Genomic DNA, 22,424 nt, shown 5'->3' with positions numbered 1-22,424 from the left:
GCTCTGCTGCTCTTGGGGAGCAGACACTCAGCTGAAACACGCTCAATAAAATTCATCCTGCTGCTCTGCTGCAGAGACACTAAATATAGCCCCAAATCAGCAGTGGTGCCCCCCCAGGACCCCCGGGCAGGGGATGACACCCAGCACCTCCATCCCTGACACTGAACACCCCCATGGGGCAGCACCCACCACCAACTTGGGGGGGTCTGGAGGGCCCCATGGATCAAACCCTTCACACCCCACCAAACGCCTGTCACCAGCCATGTGCCCCCCAGCAGGACGTGCCAGCAGTGCCCCCGTGGGAAGGGGGAGCCCCCCACGCTGGCCCCCGCTCGCCCCTCGCCTGCCCCCGGCGCTGGGAACGGCCCCGGCCCCTTCCGGCCCCCCCCCCCCCCCGGCCCCGGGCCGGAGGCAGCTGTGCCGGGGCGCCCTGCCAAGCACCGAAACCTCGACGCCTTCCCCCCAACCCGGGGAGCTGCGACCCCCCAAGCACACCCTGCCACCCCCCACCACCCCCTGCCCCTGAATTTGGGGGTGCCGTGCCAAGGAGGGGGGGGGGGCAGCAGAGCCTGGAGACCCCCGTGGTGTCTTTTCCCCGGCCAGCTGTGGGAAGCGGCCCCCCCTGCACAGGAAATCCCTCCTGACCGCCAGGGCTGCCCCCGGCGGGACCCCCCCTCTCTGCCGGGGCCCCTCGCCGGCTGGGCAGCGCTGCTCGCCCGCCTAATCCCGGCCCCGGCACGGGCGGATTTGCTGCGCCCCGGCCCCATGAATGATTAACCGGGGAATTAAGGGGCCGAGAAGCCCCCTCCGCCCCACCATTACCCTCCTTGGAAAATGGGGGCAGTGGGTGACCGAGCCCCCACCTCAGCCCCATGGGGGTCTTCACCTTCCTTTTGAGCCTTGGGGTTCTCCTCTGGGGGTACTGACAGTGTTGGGGGTGCTGAGGGTTTTTGGGGGGGGGGCTGGGAGGGTTCTGGGGGTGTTGGGGGGCTACTGGGGGCGTTCTGGGGGGGTTAATGAGCTGGGAATACTGAGGGGGGGGCGCTGGCAGTTCTGGGGGGCTGCCCCCCGGCCTTGCTCCCCATCCTCCCGTTGCCATGGCAACGGCTGGCACCATCCCTGGGGATATTTTTAGCGGCTGGTGCTGCAGGGAGGGGGTGGGGGGCAGCCCGGGCCCATGGCTGTGCCACGTGTGTGCACACACGTGTCTGTGTCTGCAGCACAGGGCCGTGCACACCCGCGTGTGCCCACCCCTGCACTGGGGCCTGTGTGTGCAACACCTGCCCGGGGCTGCTGGTGTCTGCACACGTGTGCAAGAACACACTCATGCACACACACACATTGCTGTGCATCCACATGTGTGAACTCACCTGCCTGTGTGCGTGCACACATTTTCACACCTGCACACACACAGACATGCTGGGAGACCCGTGCTGCCACCCCAGAGCCTTTGCACACTCACCCCTCATGTGCATCATGTTTGCACATCCCTTGTTTTCACACTCACCTTTTATTTCTACATCCCCTGTTCTCACACTCACCCTGTTTTTGCACAACTCCTGCTTTTCACATCCACACCATATTTGCACCTTCCCCCTGTGTTTGTACCCCTCCACCTTCCCACATCCCTGCTATTTGCACACCCGCCCCTGTTTGCACATCCCCGTGTTTGCAACCCATTTTCACCCCGTGTTTGCACACACACACACCCTATTTGCACACTCAGCCCTGCTGTTTGCATAGTCAAGTCCTATTTCCACACTCAGCCCCACATTTCAACACGCATACATCCTGCGTCAGCCCGCTCTCCCCCGTTTGCTCACCCACACATTGTTTGCACTCTCCCCCCGCTGTTTGCACACTCGCCCCCCGTTCGCACCCACCCTTTGCACACTCACTCCCGCCCCCGCCCGGTCTAGCCCTCCCGAACTACAACTCCCAGCACCCCCCGCGCCCGCCCTGCCCCGCCGCCCAATCAGCGTGCGGCTTGTTGGCAGGTGCCGCAATGGCGGTGCCCAGGCGCTGAAGGCGGCGCCGGGCCGCGGTGAGGGGCGGTGGGACCCGGCAGGACCCGTGGGCACCGAACCTTGGGGGCTCCGGGGGGCTCCGGGGCGGCTCCGAGCTCCTCCAGGCCCGGGGAGCGGGCACACCCCGAGCTGCGGCCCTCCGAAACCGCTGGGCCGCTTCCCCGCGCTCTCCGGCCCGCTCTGGGGTCAGGGCCCCGTCCCCCTCGCCCTGAGCTGTCCGTCCGCAGGGTGACCATGAAGGTGGTGAACCTGAAGCAGGCCATCCTGCAGGCCTGGAAGGAGCGCTGGAGCGACTATCAATGGGCCATAAACATGAAGCGGTTCTTCCCCCGCGGAGCCACCTGGGACATCCTCAACTTGGCAGGTCTGGGGGGAGGCGAGGGGTTCCCCCTCCTTACTGGGCACACTGGGCTGTTTTGGGGGTCCCCACGTGCGTATTTGGGTGTTTCCCCCAGTGTTCTCTCCTTTGGGGTATTATGGGGGTCCCTGTTGCATTTGGACCCCTCCTTCCCTTCCCACACTGCTTTTCACCCCAGAATTCCCATTCCCAACCATGTCAGCCCATTCCCAACTGTTCCCCCGGTTTTGGGTTCATTCCCTCTTTTTTCCCTATAGAAAAAGGTGTTCCCTTCTTTGGGGTATTATGGGGGTCCCTGTTGCATTTGGACCCCTCCTTCCCTTCCCACACTGCTTTTCACCCCAGAATTCCCATTCCCAACCATGTCACCCCATTCCCAACTGTTCCCACCGTTTTGGGGTCATTCCCTCCTTTTTCCCCATGGAAGGGTTCACAGATCAGCACAGATTTTGGGGCAAGAGAAGCAGCTTCAAGTTGAGCCAGGAGAGAATTAAGTTGGAAATGAGGAGAAATTTCTTTATTGAAAAGGTGTTGGAACAGGCTGTGGTGGAGTTCCCACGTGGATGTGGCTCCAGGGGGTTTGGGTTATGCTGAGATGTTCCTGGAGGTCTTTCCAGCCTTAATGATTCCCTGATTTCCTGATTCTAGCACTGCACAGGAGCCAGGTGCTGCTCCCAAGGCTGCTTCCCAGCCCAATTCAAGGGCATTTCACAGAAATCCTGCCAAGGGCTAGGACTGGTTTAAAGATTTGCCAGGCTCTCCTGCTAATTATAGAAACTTGGTGCTGGGATTTTCCCTGTGCAGCAAGTCCCGGGATAAATAAACAGAGCTGCTGCTCCAGGGGGTTTAAAGGAACCAGCCCCACACAGGCAGCAGCTCTCACTCCTCTGAGTGTGGGGATCTTTCCCCTGTGCACGTTTTTCCCTTCTCCCCACCCTCCCATTGGGTTTTGTGTTTGTGCCTGTTTTTTGTCACGCGCTGTCCCCGCTGCTGGGTTTGTCATCTCCGAGCTGTGGCCGTGGGGAGAGGGATTTGCTGGGGATGGATTTGCTGGGGGTGGGGGTGCTTGGCTCGAGGGCCAGCCCTGCTGCTGCCCAGCTGCTCCCTGGGGCTCCCAGGTGTCTGTGGCCACCCTGGTGGCACCGGCTCCTGCTCCTCTGGCCTGCAGGGTGCTTGGCTTGGCCTCATCTGTGTATCCCCCAAACCAACCACACAGAGAGGATAATTCCCTATTATTTCTGCAGGAATGGGTTTCTCCTGGCTCACATTTAGCCAGGGCTCAGTGGTTTCTTTGGGGCAGCCAGGGAGGAGAAGGAGCTGTGTCCCCTTTTCCTTTTGGGAGCCACACGAGCAGGATGCTGGCCCTGACTCTGAGCATTGTTTGCACCCCATTCCCGAGGTCCTGATGGCTCAGCAGCTCCCCTTCCTCACCACAGCCCCCAGAGCTGTCCTTTCCCAAGCTCAGCTTGGAAGTACAAAGGAGGGAGAGCTGGCACGAGGTGCCAGGATCACGGCAGGGCCTGGCAGATCGCTGCTGACACGTCTGCAGCAGGGAGCAGCATGTGGCTGGCTCGTGGTGACACTCTGCGATGGGCTGGGGAGGGGATGGCTGCCACCAGCCTTCTGTCCTCATCCCAGACCCTCCTGGCCAAGGATTCAGCCTTGGAATGACACTCAGGGAGTCTCCTGCACTCAGGATCTGATGGTGCCTCCTCCTCCTCATCTTTGGGGTGACAACTTCCAACCGAGCTGCTGCTCCCCCTTTTACATCTGGGTGCTCTGACCTACTTGCAGGCTGCTCTTGCAGCCCGAGGCCTGCTCAGGGAGGTGCTTCCTGCACTCTGCCATGGCTCAAATGGGCAATTAAAGGCTTGGCTGAGCAGATGGGACGGGCAGAGCCCCTCAGGCCACCGAGGCCCAGACGGGCAGGGCTGCGCCCAGCGCAGGGGACTGGTGGCCCCAAGCTCAGCCCCAGGTGCCTGGGTAAAAGACACTCAGTGGAGGCTGCAGGAGCCTCCTGGCAAGAAGTGGGAGGGAGGAGAATGTGGAAAGCAGCAGCAGCAGTTTCGGGGTTGGAGCAGGAGGCTGCGAGCTCTGCCTGAATTATTGAGGGATTAGAAAGTTGTGGGATTCGGTGGATTTAGGAGAAAACAGGTTTGGAGTCTCTGTGGTTGGTACACTTGGACTTTGCCAGCTTCCCTGGGGGATGAGGGGAGAACAGAGTGTGTCTGTGTGTCCCCATGTGCTGACCTGGGACCCTCTTTCCTTGCAGAGGCTCTGCTGGAGCAGGCCATGATTGGGCCGTCCCCAAACCCACTCATCTTGTCCTACCTGAAATACGCCATCAGCTCCCAGGTAAGGACCTGCTGCTGCTGCTGCTGCTGGGGGTCACCTTGCAGCCTCAGAGAGGTTGGGCAAAGCAACTGGGGTGTCCCCAAACCCCCAAGTGAGCCTCTCTGGGCTGGGGCAGACAGCCCAAACCCCCATGTGAGCCTCTCTGGGGTTGGACAGACACCCCAAACCTCCATGTGAGCCTCTCTGGGCTGGGGCAGACACCCCAAACCCCCATGTGAACCTCTCTGGGGCTCAACAGACACCCCAAACCCCCATGTGAGCCTCTCTGGGGCTGGACAGACACCCCAAACCCCCATGTGAGCCTCTCTAGGGTTAGGGCAGACACTCCAAACCCCCCTGTGAGCCTCTCTGGGGCTGGGCAGACTCCCCAAACCTCCATGTGAGCCTCTCTGGAGCTCAACAGACACCCCAAACCCCCATGTGAGTCTCTCTGGGGCTCAACAGACACCCCAAACCCCCCTGTGAGCCTCTCTGGGGCTCAACAGACACCCCAAACCTCCATGGGAACCTCTCTGGGGTTGGGCAGACACCCCAAACCTCCATGGGAACCTCTCTGGGGCTGGGCAGACACCCCAAACCCCCATGTGAGTCTCTCTGGGGCCGGGGCAGGCAGTGGAGGGCTCAGCCTGTGCCCTGGGCAGGGATGTTTCCATAAATAGCCTCTGCCATCGCCCAGGGTGGCAATTCTGCCCCGCGAGAGGCTCCGCACTCGCTCTGAGCTCCACAATTCCATATCCTGGCATTTAATATCGCCTAAAGTTGGTGTGAAACACATCAGCCATCACCTAAAAATGTCTGTTTGGATTTGTGCCGGGTCAGTGCCCCAGGCCTGGCCCCGTCTGCGGTGACAGGCAGCGGGGCCGTGCCCTGACCTTGCCGTTCCTCAGCAACAGCCCCTGTGACACCGCGCTTGTTTTGGCTTTCTCTCTTGTAGATGGTGTCCTATTCCACGGTGCTGATGGCCATCAGCAAGGTAGGGCTCTGCCAGGTGCTCTCAGAGGTTTCACTCTTCACCCACAACCCCACAAATCCCTTTCCCTCCCCACAAACTCCTACCAAATATAGGTCAAGTGGAAAGCGACGTCCTGGGCTGAGTCAGCAGCGGGCAGCCGGCGCAGATTAACGCCCAAGCCTTTCTGTGTCCCCCTGGGGTTGGGCTGCCGTGGCTCCCAGGGGGTTTTGGGGGTGTCAGTGCCTTGTCCCTCTGCCCTGGGGGGCCTGGCAGGCTCCTGCCTGTGTGTAACCTCATCCCAAGTGCTGGAAACCACATCCTGCTGTGGCCGGCGGTGCTGGCAGCGCTGTGGGATCAGAGCTGGCCATGGAGGAGCTGGGCTGCAGCCACACACCACGCTCAGCTGTGCTCTGTGTCCCTGTCCTGCTTCCCTGGGGACACTGAACACCCTCCATGGCTGCCTCTGTGTCCCTGTCCTGCTTCCCTGGGGACACTGAACACCCTCCATGGCTGCCTCTGTGTCCCTGTCCTGCTTCCCTGGGGACACTGAACACCCTCCATGGCTGCCTCTGTGTTCCTGTCCTGCTTCCTTGGGGACACTGAACACCCTCCATGGCTGCTTCTGTGTCCCTGTGCTGCTTCCTTGGGGACCCTGAGCACCCTCCATGGCTGCCTCTGTGTCCCTGTGCTGCTTCCTTGGGGACACTGAACACCCTCCATGGCTGCCTCTGTGTCCCTGTGCTGCTTCCTTGGGGACACTGAGCACCCTCCATGGCTGCTTCCTACGGGACACTGAGCACCCTCCATGGCTGCCTCTGTGTCCCTGTGCTGCTTCCCTGGGGACACTGAGCACCCTCCATGGCTGCCTCTGTTTGGTGTTGGGATGCTCCTCACAGGCTATGACAGATTCCCCATTCCCCTCCTTGTCAGGGTCGCCTCAGGCCCCCTACTCAGGGTGACCAAAGGAGGAATGACTCCAGGGAGAATGATTTCTGTTGTTATGGGGATGGAGGGGAGAACTTCGCTGGCAGTCAGCGTTGAAAATTTTGGGGGACTGTGGGCTGAGTTTGAAGCTCTGGAAAGGTGGGGACCCCTCCAAGGGTGCCAGCACCGATCCAGGGGGGAGGGTAGGGCAGAGCCCAGCCCAGCTCAGCTCCGAAGGGCTCGGGCTCGTTGCTGTTTGCCCGTGCCTCGTCTCTGCCCGTTCGGAGGGGCGGGCACAGCGCTGACCTTGACAGCCGAGCCTTCCTCCTTCAGCGCAGCGTGGGCCCAGCGCGGAGCTGCGGGCAAGCTCCGGCCCGGCGGGGCTCCCCATCTGCTCCGGGAGGAGGCGGGGGGGCCGCGCTTCTGCTGCCCCCCGCCCCCAGCCCCGCGGCCGGCCGGGCTGATGGCGCTGCCAGCCCCAGCGAGCCGGGGGTGGGCAGGGGGCTGGCGGCCGGCCCACCACAGCCCCGGCCTGAGGCTGCGGAGAAAACGCAGCCCCGGCCCTGCTGCCGCGGCCCCACCGCCTCTCACAACCCCGGGAGGGCACGACCTGGCCGACAGACAGCACTGACCTACTTCTCATTCAAGTGGCTTCTGGGCAGCTGCCAGGGGGAGTGTCCTGTGGCCGCAGAGGCTGGCCCGGCCCTGGAGGAAGGGCTTGAGCTCGTGTGGAGCTGCCGGAGCAGTCCCCATGTGAAGCCTCTCTGTGTTCCCCTGCTCTAGTTCGATGACTTCTCCCGGGATTTGTGTGTCCAGTCGCTCCTGGAGATCATGGACATGTTCTGTGACCGCCTCAGGTACTGTGTGGTGTTCCAGCTCTGCCCTGGCTGTGCCATGGGCACAACCAGGAACCAGCAGAGCCTGGGGATCCTGTCTGATCCCAGAATACTCACCCTGGCAGAGGAAGGCAGGTTCCCCCTCCAGCTCTGTGTCCCTTACCAAGTTGCTGCCTCATGAGTGCCAGCACAGGGACAGCAGAGGGAATCCAAACCCCACCAGCTTTGTGGGAAACTGCCAGAAAAACCCCCCTATTCTAGATAAATCTCACTGTTTATCCTTCCCAGTTCAGCTGGATGGGGTGGGTGTCAGACTCATGGTCTGAGGGTCTCTATTTCCTTTCCCTCTGCACCTTCCCAGGCCCCAGCTGCATGTCCCACTCTGCTCCTGCCTTAGGCACTGCCTTGTTTTTTTCCTTTATGCTTTTCCGCTGGTGTTGCAGGACCCAGGGGAGTCCAGACAATTCAGGCCACAAAAACTTTTTTAGAAAGCTCAGAAATCTTCCTGTTAACCCCTGACAGCCTCTTCTGGGAGGCAGGAGCGTGTGGGAGGGACAGCGAGAGGAGAAGGAGGATGAGGAGGGCTCTTCAATGAGATGAAATGAAGCAGCAGCAATGAATATGCATCAGTGGCAGATGTTGACAAGGAGCTGTCGCTGGCCAACTGCAGAGCCAGCCCTTAATCCTCTCCTGGCTGCTCTGATCCTCTGCTTAATTTGATCAAAACTTCTGGCCCCGATGATTTGTGCATCAGGAGGGGAAAGCGTTCACCTCTCACAGCGCACTGATCAATGCTGAGCCTCCCTTAGCAAGATAATTTGATTAAAAGCTTGGAAAGTTTCCCTGTAGTGGAGAGGCCAGCGAGGAGGCTGCATGGTGGGGGCTGGGGGTGTCTCCTTCCCCCTGGCACAGCAGGAATTCTGGTGGGATGAGCAGGTTGAGATTTACAGCAGAGGAGTGGGCTGGGAGTGCAGGACCTTTTGGGTTCCCCAGCCTACCCAGTGTCTGTGCCTCAGTTTCCACACTCACAATCAGCATATTCCCACTTTTCCCTTGTCCCAGCTGCCATGGCAAGGCTGAGGAGTGCATCAGCCTGTGCAGGGCACTGCTGAGTGCCCTCACCTGGCTCCTGCGCTGTGCCACCTTCTACGCCGAGAAGGTGAAGGATCCTCTGGAGCAGGCAGCAGCAGAGAACCAGCTGAAGATGTGCCTGGAGAGGCTGGAGAAGGTGCTCAGCAGCACCAAGAACCGTGCACTGATCCACATTGCCAAGCTGGAGGAGGCCTGTACGTCCCTGTCCCTGCATGCTGGCCCTGGGGAGATGTCATTGGCACCTCTCCCTTCCCCCTGCCCGGCTCCTGCCGCATTGTCCCTGCGGCTCCAGGCCCATCCATCTTCCAGCCCTGTTGCTGGAACCGGCTCCTCCCTGGCTCTGTGCCACTCTCTGCCCCCTCCCCTGCGTGCTGCCTTTGGAAGAGGAGCAGAATTAATGTGAAGGCTGCAGGAGCTGTTCCTGGGTGTGCTGTGCTCACCCAGCCTGGCACAGCCCCGTGCCTTGGTCTGTTTATGGCCAGGAGGCTGTGCCAGGCTGGGCTTGGGGTGGGACCACACAGACCCCTGCGTTGGGCTTGCATCACCACTGGGGACTCCCAGCCTCTTCAGCCTGCTGTGGGCCTTGGAGCTGGCCTGCCTGGTTTCCAGATTCCCCTTCACTGAATCCCTGCCTTCCCTCCCCAGCCTCCTGGAGCACCGTGGAGCAGTCCCTGCTCAAGCTGGGAGAGAACCTGAACAACCTTGGCAGCTCCCCGCTGCGGAGCCAGGCTGATGACTGCGTGTCCCTCATCAAGAGGTGGCTGTGTGCTGCTGCCCCGTGGGCTCAGGGGGTGAAATGGGTCTGAGTCTCACTCTGAGTCCCCCAAAATCCTGCTCTGAGGCTCCTGCACAATGGCTCCCTGCTTCCCCATCCCTTCCCTGCTCCAGCAGAGGAGAGAGGACAGAGCTAGTAGTGATTTATTGCAGAAGAGTCTTACCCAGGGGTTGCTCCTCTGGTGACCCTGAGACCTTTTACTGTCCCTCAGCTGCTCTGTCCCTGCTCTGGATCCCCCTGGAATTACTCCCAGGGCTTGAGGGCTTGGCTGAGCCTTGGAGCTCCCAGGTGTTCCAGTGTCCTCCCCGGGGGCAGCAAAGGTCAGGGGTTTGGCCAGGGGATGGGAGTGAGACAGGAGGAGCAGGAATCTGTCCCTGCAGGGCTCCAGTGACCCTGTGCTCTCCTCTTCCACCCAGCATCCCCACCATGCTCTCAGTCCACTCAGAGCAGCTGAACAAGACAGGCTTCCCCACCGTGCACGCCGTGGTGCTGCTGGAGGGCACCATGAACCTCACAGGAGAGACCCAGCCCCTGGTGGAGCAGCTGATGATGGTGAAGAGGATGCAGGTACAGAAGTGACAGTGTGTTCTGCTCAGGCAGCCTGGGGCTGTGGGGCCAGGCCATGTGTGTGCCTTCCCTGTGCTGGTCCTGCTCCAGGGGAGCAGCAGGAGCCCATCAACACCTCAGCAGGGCTTTGGCTGGGCTGGGGGATGAGCTTTGCTGCCAGCCCAGCACTGGGAGGGTTTGTGTGTGTGCCCCACAGCGCATCCCCTCCCCTCTCTTCGTGCTGGAGATCTGGAAGGCCTGTTTTGTGGGCCTCATCGAGTGTCCTGAGGGCACAGAGGAGCTCAAGTGGACAGCCTTCACCTTCCTGAAGGTAGGGCCCAGCCCCAGCACCAAATCCCTGCCTGCTGCTGTCCTTTCCCTGCTCCTTCTGAGGTCTGAGCTTTGCCAGAGCTATCAATCCTTCTTCTTTGCAGTGTGCTCCTTGGGGTGCCCACACCCCACAGTGTGCCACTCACCCCACAGTGTGCCCCTCGAGGTGTCCCCTACCCCACAGTGTGCCCACACCCCACAGTGTGCCTACACCCCACAGTGTGCCCCTCGAGGTGTCCCCCACCCCACAGTGTGCCCACACCCCACCTTGTGTCCCTTGGGATGCCTTCCAAACCCACAGTGTGCCCCTCACCCACTCAGAATTCCCCTTGGGTTACCCCCACACCCCAAAATGTGCCCCTTAGGGTGTCCCACTCCTCACAATGTTCTCCCCAGGGTGATCCCCACTCCCTACAATGTTCCCTTTGGGGTCCACCCCACCTGAGCCCTCCTGTCACCCCCTGAGCATCAGCTTTGCTGTCAGGGGCCTCGTTTCAGCCCAGCCTCATTTTGTTTGGCAGAGTGAATTTTCCTGAGAGGTCATGGGGGAAATGTGGCTCCAGGTGATGGTGGAAGGACCCTGCAGAGGGGAGCAGGGGCACAAAGTCCCCTGGGTGCACACCCTGCTCCAGAAATGCTGCTTTCCTGGGGCTGGGAGAGCAGCTGTGTGCAGCTCTGTTGGTGTGGGCTGGTGCTGCTGGGGGGTCCCAGCTGTGGAACAGGGTCTGCCCTCATGTCACTGTGTGCCCTCGTGTCACTGTGTGCCCTCATGTCACTCTGTGCCCTGTGTCTTTCAGATGCCCCAGGTGCTGGTTAAACTCAAGAAGTATCCCCAAGGGGACAAGGTGAGACTGATGGTGTTGTACCCGCATGGAGAAATGTTCCCTGTCCCAAAAACCCTTCCCTGATGGAGCAGGTGGGGACAGGGGGAGATGGGCTGGTGAGCTGAGTGCCTGGCTTTGTGTTTGTCAGGATTTCACTGAGGATGTGAACTGTGCCTTTGAGTTCCTGCTGAAGCTGACCCCTCTGCTCGACAAAGCCGACCAGCGCTGCAAGTGAGTGAGTGCTCAGCATGGCCACAGCTGCCACAGCCACCCTGTCCTCAGTGTGGGGACAAACCAACCCAACTCCTGGCTGGGCTGGCTTGGTTTCTGATCCCATTTCTTCTTCCTGAGGAGCTGCTGCTGCTGCTGCCACATGAGTGAGGCAGCTGAGTCACGTGTGTGACACCCAGAGCTGCTCTGGACCCTGCAGCACCCTCAGAGGGGTGGGACAGAGCCAGGAGGGGCAGCTCATGATCCCCCTGTCCTGTGGCACTGTCTGGGGTGACAGGAATGCTGTCCTTGGGGCTACAGCTCTCCTCTCTCTCTCTTCCAGCTGCAACTGCATGAGCCTGCTCCTGCAGGAGTGCAGCAAGCAGGGGCTGCTCTCTGAGGCCAACATGAACAACCTCATTGATAAACGGTACAGCCACCCCAAAATCTGGGGAAACCCCACAAAGGAGCACCTGGTTTTGGGGGGAGGATGAGGGAGCAGCTGTGCTGCCACTGGGGGGCTGGAGAACCTGGTTTTGGGGGGAGGATGAGGGAGCAGCTGTGCTGACACTGGGGGACTGCAGCTGGGACATGGTGGCCTGGGGGGACAGGATGCTGCTTTTAGGACAGGTTGGGTACAGACAGAGTTTGTCGCCTCAGAGAGGCAGCTGGTGGTGGCCTGAGGCAGTGGCTGTCCCTTGAGGGTGCCATGGGTGGAGGGAGGGAGGCAGGGTGATGGATTCCTACAACTGGCCCTTCTTTGGGGTCCCCCAGGGCCGCAGACAAGGAAAACTCTCCGTCCCTGAAATCGGCTGAGAACGCCAACATCCAGCCCAACCCTGGGCTCATCCTGAGGGCTGAGCCCACTGTCACCAACATCCTGAAGGTCAGTGCCCTTCTGCAGCCCTGCTGGGCTGGCTGGGCTCAGGCCTGGAGCCCTTTGCCAGCAGCATCAGTGTAAGCAGGAAGCCAGGGTGCTTGGGAGGCGCCGGATTTCTCCCTGCCCTGGGGTGGAGTAGTGGAGGAATCACTGGAGCCTTGCTGCTCCGTTGTGGAGATGAGGAGCTCCCCTCCTCCTCTCCTTCCCAGGAAGCTGGAGGAGCTGTCAGGTGGCATGTCATCAGTGCCAGCAGCCTGAGCCCAGCCAGCTCTGCCCTCTGTGTGTATCTCCCCTGCTCCCTGGGGACTCCCCCTGTCCCTGTGTCACTCTGCTTGTTTTGCTGCTACTGAGTGACAGGGGATGTTTTCCTGCTGGTAGCAGGGGCTCAGAGGTCTCCATCCCAGCTCTCCCAAATCCAGCATCCCTGTTCCTTAAGGTTTCAGGGACAGCTCTTGCAGCTGATCAGCTCTGTACCCATAAAACTGGAGTTTGCTGCTTCTCTGTAGCACACATCCCCATGACTTCCATTTCCTCTTACTTTTTTGCTTGTAGACCATGGATGCAGATCACTCCAAGTCCCCTGAGGGCCTGCTGGGGGTCCTGGGTCACATGCTGTCTGGGAAGAGCCTGGACTTGCTGCTGGCAGCAGCAGCAGCCACTGGGAAGCTGAAATCCTTCGCTCGCAAGTTTGTCAAGTGAGTGTCCACATGGGTGGCACTATGGCTGGTGACCAGGGGGCTGGGGGGACAGGCACCCCTTAAACTGCCCCCTAAACAGGACTGGATGTGCCTGTGGCCCTGTGGAGCACTGGGTAGGGCTGGGATCTCAGGGGTGCTGCGCCCCACAGCCCCCCATCTTTGCATGAGCAGGACAGAGAATTGGAGCCAGGCTGGTCTGGGGTGTTCAGAAAACTGAAGGCTGTGGCTGAGCCCTGATCCAGGGCGGTGTGTCCCTGCCTTCTGCAGACACACATGTCCTGGTTAGTGCACACACACACACGTGGGGCTGTGTGATGGGCTCCCCCAAGGTGGCTTGGAGGGGTCTGTGCTCTGAATTGCCCTCTCTGGGGAGAGCCCTTGGTGTGGGTGAGCAGCTTGGCTGGAGCTGTGTGACCACAGGGAGCAGACACAGGGAGGAGGTGATGCCCCTGTGGTGCTGGAGGGTGTCTGCAGAGCTGGGCCTTGCATCTCCTGCCCCTCTGTGCTGGAGCTTGGGAGGGTTCTGCAGGCCAGCCCTGCTTGTGTCAGGGCTGGGAATTGTGTGCTTGGACTGATGATGCTTTGCTGCCACTCTGTGCCCCTGCAGGCTGAATGAATTCACCAAGCAAATCACCGGGGAAATCTGTGAGTGCGTGTTCGTCCGTGCGTGGGGTGATTGGAGCTGTGACCCCCCTGCTGCCCCTGCTGGGGTGCTCTGGGGCCTGCCTGGCTTAAACTGGGGCTGGCTGTGGCACCAGAGCCAGCTGAGCTGTGCCAGGCCTGGCTGGGGGTGCTGGCAGGGAGGGGGCTCTGTGCCACCAGGGATTGGGGACACGCTGCCTTCGTGTGTGTGTGTCCATCCCAAATCTGGGGTGTTCCCTTGGGCTCCCTCTCCCAGCTGAGCCTGGGGGCCCCTTGGCTCCCTCCCTGGAAGGGGTGATGTGTCAGCACAGCCCAGATAAGGACTCTGACTCCGTGTGATGAAACTTGCAGAGTGCTCTGACCTTCCATGGTGAGGGAGGCCCCACTTGGGCTGGGGCTGCCCAGAGGGAGCCAGAGCTGCTCTGGGAGAGATGAGGTGGGGGAAGGCACTTGGAACATCCACTGGGGGGGTAAGAAACTGTGTGGGGGAACAGTGGGGGAACTGTGCCCTGGCCCCCTTGTTTGTGGGGCTCTGCTTCCCTCCTCCTGCTGAGGCCAGAGAGCCCCAAGGTTTTTATTTCTCCTCCTTCAGCCAAGAGTGGCCCAGTCCGGGCTCTGCTCTTTGACATCTCCTTCCTCATGCTGTGCCATGTGGCCCAGACCTATGGCTCAGAGGTAAGGACCCTCTGGGGGGGATGAGAGGGTGGGACTGGATCCTGTGAGGGAGGGGAAGGATGAGGCTGGATGCGAAGAGGAGCTCTCAGATCTGCCAGCTCAGCCCCTGCGCTGCTGCAGCCTATCAGCCTCCTCTAGTGGCCAGCCTGCCACTGTCCTCACTGTCCCTGCAGCCACTTCATAGCCCAGGGCACAGCACCCGGTGCCTGTCACCTGCAAATCTGTCCCTGGGGCTCTCTGGGTGCCAGGTGATGGAGCAGGACTGGCTGTCACCTCCCTGAGGACTTGGGCTGTGCTCCATTGCTGGGATCAGTGGCAATGCTGCTTCCAATGCCCTTGCAGCTCACCAGACTGCTCCCAGTTTGGCACTGGCTGCCATGGCCAGGCAGTGTCAGCCCTCCCTGTCTTAGGAGGAACTCCCAGCCCTGCCCAAGAAACCACTTTTGGTTGCACGAAAATTTTCCAGGTTTCGACATCTGTGTGTGCTGGGAGGTGAAACGATACCGAAATGTGGGGATGCAGAGAGGGGGAGAGCAGGGTCCTGCCCAGGCAGCCCAGGGAGCAGGGAGGGGAAACCAGGCAGGGATGGATGTGCCCAGGGCTGTCCAATGAGATCTCATCCCCCCCCTCCCAGCCCAGCAGCTTTCCTGCCCAGCTGCTGCTGAACAGATGTGTGAAACTTTTTTTGGACAAAAATAGTGTCCCCTGGGTGACACGGGCTGAGGGGAGGAAGTGACGTGTGGGGTTCCCAGCTCATGGCCCCCACAGGGGTGACCCCAGCCCCAAGGACCTTATGGACAAAGGACTTGTTTGAGCTGGACACTGTGACCCCGTGGCCACACTCACAGCTGGCCTGGCATCTCTGCTCTGAGCTGGGCTGTGTTCTGCTGGGGAGCACCGTGGTGTTAGGGGAAACCACAACCCACAGAGGAGAAACCAGTGCCTCAGAGGGCCTGAGCAGTGCCCTGCTGGGGCCTGAGCGGTGCCTGTCCCTCCCTGCGGGCCACAGGGCGGCGCTGTTCCCACGGCCATGAGCACCCCGGGGTGGGGGACAGACCCAGGGTGGGACAGACAGACCCCAGGGTGGGAGTCCCCACCTGGGGATGAGGCTGCAGACCCCGTGTTGGTTCCTTTCCAGGTGATCCTGTCAGATTCCAACCCTCCAGGGGAGGTGCCCTTCTTTGAGACCTGGATGCTGACCTGCATGCCCGAGGAGGGGAAGATCCTCAACCCCGACCACCCCTGCTTCCGCCCGGATTCCACCAAGGTGGAGTCCCTGGTTGCCCTCCTCAACAACTCCTCTGAGATGAAGCTGGTGTAAGAGCCCACCCGTGTGCCCACCCTGCCAGCTCTGGGGGGAGCCCCCAGCCCCACAGCTGGGTCTGAATCCCCATCTCTCTCCCTGACAGGCAGATGAAGTGGCACGAGGTGTGTCTGAGCATCTCAGCTGCCATACTGGAGATCCTCAATGCTTGGGAGAATGGAGTCCTCAGCACTGAGTCAATCCAGGTGGGGCTGCTGGGTGGGCAGAGTGGAGCTGATGAGGGGCCAAGCTCTGGGGTTCCCTGTTCTCCTGCCCTGATCCCTCTGGCAGCTGCCTTGGAGCTTGGAAGTGGGAAATTGATGTGGCTCCAGCCCCTTGTTCCTGCTCCAAAGTGCCCTGTGGGTGGCATAGGACTGGCAGGGACAGTGTCACACCCATGGAGGAGAGAAGGGCTGGGACCCTGCAGTCAGGACCCACAGCTCTGGGAGGTGATGGCTGCACACCCACCTGGCTGTACTTCTCTCCTCTGCTAGAAAATCACAGATAACATCAAGGGCAAGGTGTGCAGCATGGCAGTGTGTGCAGTGGCCTGGCTGGTGGCCCATGTCCGCATGCTGGGCCTGGATGAGCGGGAGAAATCTCTGCAGATGATCCGGCAGCTGGCGACGCCTCTGTACGGGGAGAACACGCTGCAGTTCTACAACGAGCGGTGAGCTGGGGCCCAGGGCCTGCTCCTGCCCTGCAGCTGGGGCCCAGGGCCTGCTCCTGCCCTTCAGCTGGGGCCCAGGGCTGCTCCTGCCCTGCAGCTGGGGCCCAGGGCCTGCTCCTGCCCTGCAGCTGGGGCCACAGGGCCTGCTCCTGCCCTGCTTCCCCTTCTCCACTTCCCAGTCCTGTGCCATCTCCTGCTCAGCTCCATGCTGCCTCCTGCCCCCTTTCCACTTTCCAAAGCCATTGTCTCCTGCCCTTCTTCTTCTTCTCAGTCCCATGCCATCTTCCCTGTTTCTTCTTCCCAGTGCCATGCCTTTCTCTGTGTCCTGCTGTCCCTTCCCAGTGCCATGCCATTCTCTATCTCTGTGCTCTGCTGTCCCTTCCCAGTGCCATGCCATTCTCTGTTTCTGTGCCCTGCTGTCCCTTCCCAGTGCCACTCTCTGTGCCCTGCTGTCCCTTCCCAGTGCCACTCTCTGTGCCCTGCTGTCCCTTCCCTGTGCCCTGACCCCATCTCTCTGTCCCAGCGTGGTGATCATGAGCTCCATCCTGGAGCACATGTGTGCGGATGTCCTGCAGCAAACGGCCACACAGATCAAATTCCCCTCCACTGGCATGGACACCATTCCCTACTGGAACCTTTTGCCCCCCAAGAAGCCCATCAAGGAGGTTCTGACCAGCGTGTTCACCAAGGTGCTGGAGAAGGGCTGGGTGGACAGCCGCTCCATCCACATCTTCGACACCCTGCTGCACATGGGGGGGGTCTACTGGTTCTGCAACAACCTGGTCAAGGTATGAGAGGGCAGGAGGGACCCCCTAGTGCTGGGCAGGGTGTGAGGGCAGGAATGGGGGGTCTGGTTTGTGTTCCCAGTGTCCTGGGGTCTCAGGTAGCTGTTGTTGATTGCTGCCCTGAGATGTGCAGGATGTCTCTGTTTCACCTGAGTGGCTGAAGAATGAGTCTGGACTCTTCACTTTTCAGTCTTGAGGTTGTTTATCAGTTCTTATCTATAAAATTTTCTTTCTGCCCAGCTGAGGTCTGCTCAGCAGGGCAGCCACAGGCACTCTGACCACCCCTCTACACCACAAACCAAGTACAACATATCTACACTTAATTCCCAATACCCATCACCTGTGTTAGACAGTGCACTTCTACTCTAAACCAATCCCAAAGTGCCAACATCACAGCAGAAAATGGAGAGCAAGAAGAAGAAGGAGAGGAAAGACAGGACATGCCCAGATTCCTCCATCTTGCCTCTTGAACCCCAAAATTCTACATTTTCACCCTGTCACAAATTCTCTATCATTCTACTCAAACTCTTGTGACTTGTAACTCCTCACACAAAGCTGGTGATTGTTCCCAACCCTTGGGGTGGTGTTAGTTTTTTATACTAAAAGCTACGTGTACAATATTTACACTTAATTCCCAGTACCTATCACCTGTGTTAGACAGTGCACTTCTACTCTAAACCAATCCCAAAGTGCCACCATCACAGCAGAAAATGGAGAACAAGAAGAAGGAGAAAGACTGGACACACCCAAGTTCCTCCATCTTGTCCCCATAACTCCCATACCAAAAATCCTAAAATCTACATTTCCACCCTGTGATAATTTTATTATTACACCATTCAAACCTCTGTGACTTTCAGGTCCTCATACAAAGCTGGCAGCTTGCTCCAGGGCTCACAATCAAATCCCCAGGGTCTGTGAGCCCCCCAGCGGGGTCCTGGCAATTCTGGGCACCCAGAGGGATGCACTGAGTTCTGACACTGGGTGTCCCTGGGCTGGGTGCTGGGACAGTTCTGGCTCTGTTCTGGGCAGGGCCACCTCTCCCCTCCACCCTGCAGGAGCTGCTGAAGGAGACAAGGAAGGAGCACACGCTGAGGGCTGTGGAGCTGCTCTATGCCATCTTCTGCCTGGACATGCACCAGCTGACACTGACACTGCTGGGCCACATCCTGCCCAACCTGCTGACGGACTCCTCCAAGTGGCACACCCTCATGGACCCCCCTGGGAAGGCTCTGGCCAAGTAAGACCCCCAAAGCAATGAAGGCTGTCTCCTCAAGGCCTGTTTGGGGAGATGGGGGGATGATCCATGCTGGGATGAGGATCCCAGCTACCTAAATCCCAGCCTGGCTTTGGCAGTGCCAGCAGTTCCCATTCCCTGCTGCCCCCTGAGGAGGAGGAGGAGGAGGAGGAAGCTGTTGTGTGCCACACCCCATTGTCAGGTGGGCTGGCAACACCTGCCTGTGTCCCTGTCTGTCCCCAGGCTCTCAGTTTGGTGTGCCCTGAGCTCCTACTCCTCCCACAGCAAGGTGCAGGCCTCAGCCCGGCAGAAGAAGAGGCACAGGGAGGACATTGAGGTGTGTCTGGGTGGGCAGGGGCTGCCTGGGGGCTCTCTGTGCCGAAAAGCAGCAGTGGCTGGGGAAGGTGAGGGTGGCAGGAGTGGGTGGGTAAATCCAGACACCTCTCCCAGCTTTTCTGGGTTCTCTGAGGCCTTCCAACCTTAAAATTCAGGATACTCCTTTCTCTTTTTCTGGGGAAGGGGCTGTAACGAGCTACTCAGCTTAGACTGAGCAGAGATCAGATCCTGGGCTGTGGGGATCAGATCCTGGGCTGTGGGATCAGATCCTGGGCTGTGGGGATCAATCCTGTGCTGTGGGGATCAGATCCTGGGCTGTGGGGATCAGATCCTGGGTTGTGGGGATCAGATCCAGGGCTGTGGGGATCAGATCCAGGGCTGTGGGGATCAGATCCTGGGCTGTGGGGATCAGATCCTGGGCTGTGGGGATCAGATCCTGGGCTGTGGGGATCAGATCCAGGGCTGTGGGGATCAGATCCTGGGTTGTGGGGATCAGATCCTGGGCTGTGGGGATCAGATCCTGGGCTGTGAAGATGAGATCCTGGGCTGTGGGGATCAGATCCTGGGCTGAGGGAGATCCTGGGCTGTGAGGATCAGATCCTGGGCTCTGGGGATCAGATCTTGGGTTGTGGGGATCAGATCCTGGGCTCTGGGGATCAGATCCTGGGCTATGGGATCAGATCCTGGGCTATGGGATCAGATCCTGGGCTCTGGGGATCAGATCCTGGGCTCTGGGGATCAGATCCTGGGTTGTGGGGATCAGATCCTGGGCAATAGGGATCAGATCCTGGGCTGTGGGGGTCAGATCCTGGGCTCTGGGGATCAGATCCTGGGCTGTGGGGATCAGATCCTGGGCTCTGGGGATCAGATCCTGGGCTATGGGATCAGATCCTGGGTTGTGGGGATCAGATCCTGGGCTATGGGATCAGATCCTGGGCTGTGGGGATCAGATCCTGGGCTCTGGGATCAGATCCTGGGTTGTGGGGATCAGATTCTGGGTTGTGGGGATCAGATCCTGGGCTCTGGGGCTGTGCAGAGCCCACGGGGGGTGACCAGCCCTGTGCAGGGTGAGGGGCTGGTGGGGCTGACCCTCCTGTCCCCCCCAGGATTACATCAGCCTGTTCCCACTGGATGACACCCAGCCCTCCAAGCTCATGAGGCTGCTGAGCTCCAACGAGGAGGATTCCAACATCCTCTCCAGCCCCAGTAAGTGCAGGAGGGGAGAGGGGGTGGCTGCCCTGCCTCCCTGTCCCTTTTGGAAATGTGTGTTTGCACAAAACCCCTTCCCTTCCCAAACTGGCTGGGTGAGGGTTTAGAGCTCTCAAGTGCTTTTTGAATTATCTTGGAGTTTTTGCATTTGGGAAAAGCCAATTTATTTATTTTTTCTGGTCAGAACAACTTGAAAGGATGACATTACCCTTTCCTTTCATGCCAGCTCAGGGGGTCTTTGTGTCCCTCCAGCCACCCCTCATGGGACCACAGCTGGATGTGACATTCCTGGTGTCTGGGGCCAAATCCTGACATTCCAGTGCTGTTAACAAGGCTGAGGCAGAGCGGATGGGGCCCCTGGTGACATCCCTGTCCCTGCAGTGTCACGGGTTACGACAGCTCCAGCTGGGGATTTGCTGGGGGGATCCATGTCACAGTTCCCACATACATTGTCCACACTCCTGGGCAGTGAGTCAGGACATTCTCAGGTCATTGTTTCTCCCTTTATCCCAAATTACTTTATATATTAGTTTTCGTCACATCCATTGACCTTCGGTTTCACTTTGGTTTCATTACTGTTGAAATATGGGCTTTTCCCTTTATTTCACTTATCTTCTTTTACCTCCTGAGGCAGTCCCACCTCTTCCCAGTGACATTCAGGACTTTTTTGGGCTATTTGCTGCAGTGATGTGGAAATGCTGCTTCCTGCAGCCACCATGGAGCTCATGTGATTCCATGAGAAAAGTGTGGGAGGGCTTTTCTTTTTCTGGTGAGCATCCTCAGAGCAGCACAAGGTGGATCCTGCAGATTTAGGCAGGGGCTGTGAGATGTGCACAAGATCCTTCCCAAAGGGATTCCCATCCCTTTGGAGCACACCTGACCCAGTTCTTCCCACAGGAGTGCCCAGCAATGCTTCACATCTGGGGGTCAGCTCAATCCTCCTGGTCTGTCCCAGGATTTGCTGCTAGATTTGGATGTGCTTCAGCTCTGATAGCTGGATTGCACCCTGACAGTGAGATGGGAGGGCTGCTGTGCAGCTGTTGAGCATCTGGCTCACACACAGGATGTGTAATGTGTGTGTTGCTGCTGTTCTCCTGTGCTCCTGATCACGACACTCATGACACCACAAGCAGCACGGGAAACCTGTCTGGGCTCGTTGTGGGCTGGCACAGGGGACAGGGATGGGGCAGAACCATCTGTGCTGTGTTTTTGGGGTGCCCCACTGGCACAGGGGGCCTAAACCTCTTCTGCTCCACTGTTGCCTCATGGCAAAGCCCTTCCCAGAGCTGGGTGACCTCGAGTGGCCAGAGCTGGGCACAGTGGCTCAGCCAAGGGGGGCACGAAGCTGTTCCTGACTCTGTTCCTGCCCACAGATCGTTCCATGAGCAGCTCACTCTCTGCCTCCCAGCTGCACACTGTCAGCATGAGGGACCCTCTGAACCGAGTGCTGGGTAAGGTGGGGACGGCTCTGTGGGGTCACATCCCACCACTGGGACACCCCCAAAGGTCACCTGACTGTTGGTGTCTCTCTGTCCCCACAGCAAACCTCTTCCTGCTCATCTCTTCCATCCTGGGGGCCAAGACAGCTGGCACCCACACCCAGTTTGTGCAGTGGTTCATGGAGGAGTGTGTGGAGTGCCTGGAGCAGGGCAGCCGGGGCAGCATCCTCCAGTTCATGCCCTTCACCATGGTGGGTGCACTGACACTCCTGTCCCTGCCTGGGGAGTGCCCCAGGATGTGGCACACACTCACCTGTGCTTCTCCTCTGTCCCTGAGCAGGTTTCAGAGCTGGTGAAGGTGTCCACCATGTCCAGTCCCAAAATTGTCCTGGCCATCACTGACCTCAGCCTGCCCCTGGGCCGCCGTGTCGCCGCCAAGGCCATCGCTGCCCTGTGAGCTGGGCTGCTGCAACAGGGGGGGATCCCTGAGGAGCCCAGGGGTCTCCCTGGTGCTCTGCATGCCTGGGATCCTGAGCAGGAGTCCAGAGATCTCTCCCTGGTGCTCTGCATGCCTGGGATCCCTTAAAGAGGAGCCCTGGGATCTCTCCCTGGTGCTCTGCATGCCTGGGATCCCTGAGCAGGAGCCCAGGGATCTCTCCCTGGTGTTCTGCATGCCTGGGATCCTGAGCAGGAGCCCAGGGGTCGCCCTGGTGCTCTGCATGCCTGGGATCCCTGAGCATGAGCCCTGGATCTCCCTGGTGCTCTGCATGCCTGGGATCCTGAGCATGAGCCCTCGATCTCCCTGGTGCTCTGCATGCCTGGGATCCTGAGCAGGAGCCCTGGGATCTCTCCCTGGTGCTCTGCATGCCTGGGATCCCTGAGCAGGAGCCCAGGGATCTCTCCCTGGTGCTCTGCATGCCTGGGATCCCTTAAAGAGGAGCCCAGAGGTCTCTCCCTGGTGCTCTGCATGCCTGGGATCCCTTAAAGAGGAGCCCTGGATCTCTTCCTGGTGCTCTGCATGCCTGAGATCCCTTAAAGAGGAGCCCTGGATCTCTCCCTGGTGCTCTGCATGCCTGGGATCCCTTAAAGAGGAGCCCAGGGATCTCTCCCTGGTGCTCTGCATGCCTGGGATCCTGAGCAGGAGCCCTCGATCTCCCTGGTGCTCTGCATGCCTGGGATCCTGAGCAGGAGCCCTGGGATCTCTCCCTGGTGCTCTGCATGCCTGGGATCCCTTAAAGAGGAGCCCAGGGATCTCTCCCTGGTGCTCTGCATGCCTGGGATCCCTGAGCAGGAGCCCAGGGGTCTCCCTGGTGCTCTGCATGCC

The 22,424-nt window shown here is 59.7% G+C and overlaps 1 protein-coding gene across 4 annotated transcripts; it reads left to right on the top strand.

The window, feature by feature from the left end:
* Positions 1-1,058: 1,058 nt before the first annotated feature.
* MED24 (mediator complex subunit 24) lies at positions 1,059-22,164 on the top strand. 4 transcript variants are annotated; one of them, XR_012583634.1, is made up of 26 exons: positions 1,059-2,391; positions 4,658-4,740; positions 5,675-5,713; positions 7,400-7,473; positions 8,515-8,738; positions 9,190-9,301; positions 9,736-9,886; positions 10,083-10,196; positions 10,993-11,040; positions 11,168-11,250; positions 11,573-11,659; positions 12,004-12,115; positions 12,662-12,804; positions 13,415-13,452; positions 14,042-14,124; positions 15,263-15,441; positions 15,534-15,633; positions 15,922-16,097; positions 16,621-16,885; positions 17,938-18,119; positions 18,360-18,453; positions 19,559-19,658; positions 21,035-21,112; positions 21,203-21,351; positions 21,441-21,622; positions 22,123-22,164. XR_012583634.1 is itself a non-coding variant. In XM_074557972.1 (25 exons), the coding sequence occupies exons 1-25, from the start codon at positions 2,262-2,264 to the stop codon at positions 21,555-21,557; spliced, it is 2,961 nt and encodes a 986-aa protein (XP_074414073.1). In that variant the 5' UTR covers positions 1,059-2,261; the 3' UTR covers positions 21,558-22,098. The 4 variants fall into 4 exon arrangements, 1 of the variants encoding a protein (XP_074414073.1); XR_012583633.1 differs by lacking the exon at positions 22,123-22,164 and adding an exon at positions 21,725-22,098; XR_012583632.1 differs by lacking the exon at positions 22,123-22,164 and adding an exon at positions 21,673-22,098.
* Positions 22,165-22,424: the final 260 nt, after the last annotated feature.

The sequence above is a fragment of the Zonotrichia albicollis genome, chromosome 23, assembly GCF_047830755.1.
Source record: "Zonotrichia albicollis isolate bZonAlb1 chromosome 23, bZonAlb1.hap1, whole genome shotgun sequence".
Taxonomy (NCBI): domain Eukaryota; kingdom Metazoa; phylum Chordata; class Aves; order Passeriformes; family Passerellidae; genus Zonotrichia; species Zonotrichia albicollis.
Note: the sequence above shows the minus strand (reverse complement) of the source record. Positions and strands in the feature narration are given on the sequence as shown.

Bases quoted from the DNA above. Each gene is read 5' to 3' on its own strand.
- MED24 (XM_074557972.1), top strand. From the start codon at position 2,262: ATGAAGGTGGTGAACCTGAAGCAGGCCATCCTGCAGGCCTGGAAGGAG. The intron at 7,474-8,514 runs GTACTGTGTGGT...CCCTTGTCCCAG, and splicing joins ATGTTCTGTGACCGCCTCAG to CTGCCATGGCAAGGCTGAGG. The intron at 15,634-15,921 runs GTGGGGCTGCTG...CTCCTCTGCTAG, and splicing joins TCAGCACTGAGTCAATCCAG to AAAATCACAGATAACATCAA.